The sequence below is a fragment of the Penaeus japonicus genome, unplaced genomic scaffold (genome assembly GCF_977035675.1).
Source record: "Penaeus japonicus unplaced genomic scaffold, GWHDUDI00000001_assembly GWHDUDI00000039, whole genome shotgun sequence".
Classification (NCBI taxonomy): domain Eukaryota; kingdom Metazoa; phylum Arthropoda; class Malacostraca; order Decapoda; family Penaeidae; genus Penaeus; species Penaeus japonicus.
The window spans coordinates 6,723,192-6,725,691 of record NW_028234441.1 but is presented as its reverse complement, the minus strand read 5'-3'; the positions used below and the strand labels follow the sequence as shown (position 1 = coordinate 6,725,691).

The 2,500-nt window shown below is 42.5% G+C and overlaps 1 protein-coding gene across 1 annotated transcript in view; it reads right to left on the bottom strand.

Moving 5' to 3' along the window:
* Nucleotides 1-2,500, bottom strand: part of LOC122258081 (pyrroline-5-carboxylate reductase 3) — a 14,453-nt gene that overhangs the window by 10,689 nt on the left and 1,264 nt on the right. The window contains exons 2-3 of the mRNA XM_086533526.1: nt 1,163-1,342; nt 756-851 (exon numbers count right to left, since the gene is read on the bottom strand). Of these exons, the coding sequence (XP_086389652.1) occupies nt 756-851; nt 1,163-1,342 (276 nt within the window). The remainder of the gene's footprint in view (nt 1-755; nt 852-1,162; nt 1,343-2,500) is intronic.

The window sequence follows — 2,500 nt, the reverse complement described above, 5'->3', positions numbered from 1 at the left end:
GAGTCTGAGTGATGAGTGAGTGAGTGAGTGAGAGAGAGGAGTGAGTGTGTGGTGGGGTGGCGTGTCGCGTGGTGATGAGCTAGGGGTGGATGGGTGGGTGGTGGGTGGGTGGGTGGTGGTGAGGGGTGGGTGAGTGGGAGTGGGAGGGGGGGGAGGGAGGGAGGAGAGGGAGAGAGAGAGAGAGGGAGAGAGAGAGGAGAGAGATGAAACAAAAGAGAGAGATTTGACGAGAGAGAGAGAGAGAGAAGAGAGAGAAGAGAGAGAGAGGGAAAGAGAGAGATAAAGAGAGAGGAAAGTGAGAGAAGAGAGAGAGAGAGAGAGGACAGAGAGTGAGAGAGAGAAAGGTGTGAAGGAGAGAGAGAAAGAGAGGAGAGAGAGAAAGAAAAAGAGGAGAGGAGAAAGAGAGAGCGGGGAACAGGAGAGAGAGAGCGAAAGAGGAGAGAGGACAGAGTGCGAGAGAAAGAGGAGTGAGGGGACTAGAGACGAGGAGGAGAAGAGAGGTGTGCTGACCCGATGAGAGAGAGAGAGAGAGAGAGAGAGAGAGAGAGAGAGAAGAGATGATGATAAGGAGGGGAGGAGAGAGAGAGAGCACCGGAGAGAGTGGAGAGAGAGAGGAGAGAGAGAAAGTAACCTTCAGGATATTTTTTGTTTTGTGTTTGTATATTTTTTTGTGTTTTTTTTTTGTTTGTGTATGTTGTGTGTGTGTTGTATGTATTTTGTGTTGTTTTTGACAAGAAAAAACAAGAAAAACATACTATTGTCATTTGTTGTCTTCACTCCCATAGGACGTATTTTGGACAAGTTTCTATCAGACGGAGCGCTGGCAACCACCTGAGATGGATCCACAAGACCTATGGATAAAAACATTCATTTCTATTTTTATCTTCAGAATTTTCAACCCACCTTCATATAATCATTTTGAAAATACCTGAAAAGTACTTTTCTTTCAAACTATAATAAACATTCATAAGAAATTATCCTTTAAAGTAGGTGCTTAAATATCAATCCTCCCTTTTCAACAGAAGACTTTTCCTCTAGTGAAATTTTGAAGATCTGTTCATCCCCTATGGAAAGGATTCCAAGACAGACCACTTTTTTTTTAACATATCTACATAAAAATACAACTAAGCAGATTATCAATGGAAATGTAATACTTTCTTACCTTCTTTAACAAAGGCCTTGAGGAGAGCCTGAGCCATATTGCCGCATCCTATGAAGCCAATGTTCGCAGGATTTAAAACTTCTCGCTCTGCCATTTCTGTACTTGTTACATCACTGTTTTCCACATCTGAAAAATGTATGACAACTTTTGTGTCACTATCTGCCTCATCCTCATGGTCTTCTGAAAAATGTATGTACTTTTCAGTATCAAGATCCTGGATCTGTCATTAAGTATAATTTTTGGTATATTTTCTGTGTATAATTACCCTCTCTCTCAAAGAAAATAGTATTTGGTATCTACAAGTTGATGAAATATATGACACTTTCATTACAAACTGACATGAGGAAGTTATCTAAAATACAAATAGAACAGTCACAGAACAGCTTTCATCCCCATCCTTCAGTGATACTCTCTCAAGTGATGTATTTATTTTTTTGCTGATGTGTTTTTCTTTGGAAAAGAGAAATCTATCAGAAAAAAAGGAAAGCCAAAGAAAGCTACTCTTAACTCAACAGACCAATCATCAGCAGGGATTGTGTCATGTTTATCCTTTGGGGCTTAACAAAGTTTAGCTGTTCAAAGCAGCTCCAAGCTTAATGCCATATCCGGAAGACATGTGCATAGTTGCTGTACTGGCTGCAATACGACAAATACTGACATTGCAACCAAATAAGGATCCAATGCAATTTCTATCCTGCCAGAATATACAAAGAAGACATTTGGTGGCCTTTTCACCTTACTGCTGCTAGGTGCGGAAACTAATGCAAATATAGTACACACAGTGTCATACAGGTGAGGGACCTGTAAGTACACCATATATCTAATATCTTTATTTCACATTACACAGAAGCTTACCATTAAATATATTGATCTCCCCTCATACAAAAAAAAAAAAAAAAACATATAGCCATATGAACTATACAGTGCACATGGATGTGTGTGTATGTGTGTGTGTGTGTTTTGTGTTTTGTGTTTTGTGTTTTGTGTTTTGTGTTTTGTGTTTTGTGGGCGTGGGCGTGGGCGTGGGCGTGGGCGTGGGCGTGGGCGTGGGCGTGGGCGTGGGCGTGGGCGTGGGCGTGGGCGTGGGCGTGCGCGCGCGCGTGTGTGTGAGTGAGTGAGTGTGTGAGAGTGAGTGAGTGTGTGAGTGAGTGAGTGTGTGTGAGAGTGTGTGTGAGAGTGAGTGAGTGAGTGAGTGAGTGAGTGAGTGAGTGAGTGAGTGAGTGAGTGAGAGTGAGAGTGAGAGTGAGAGTGAGAGTGAGAGTGAGAGTGAGAGTGAGAGTGTGAGTGTGAGTGTGAGTGTGAGTGTGAGTGTGAGTGTGTGTATGTGTGTGTGTGATA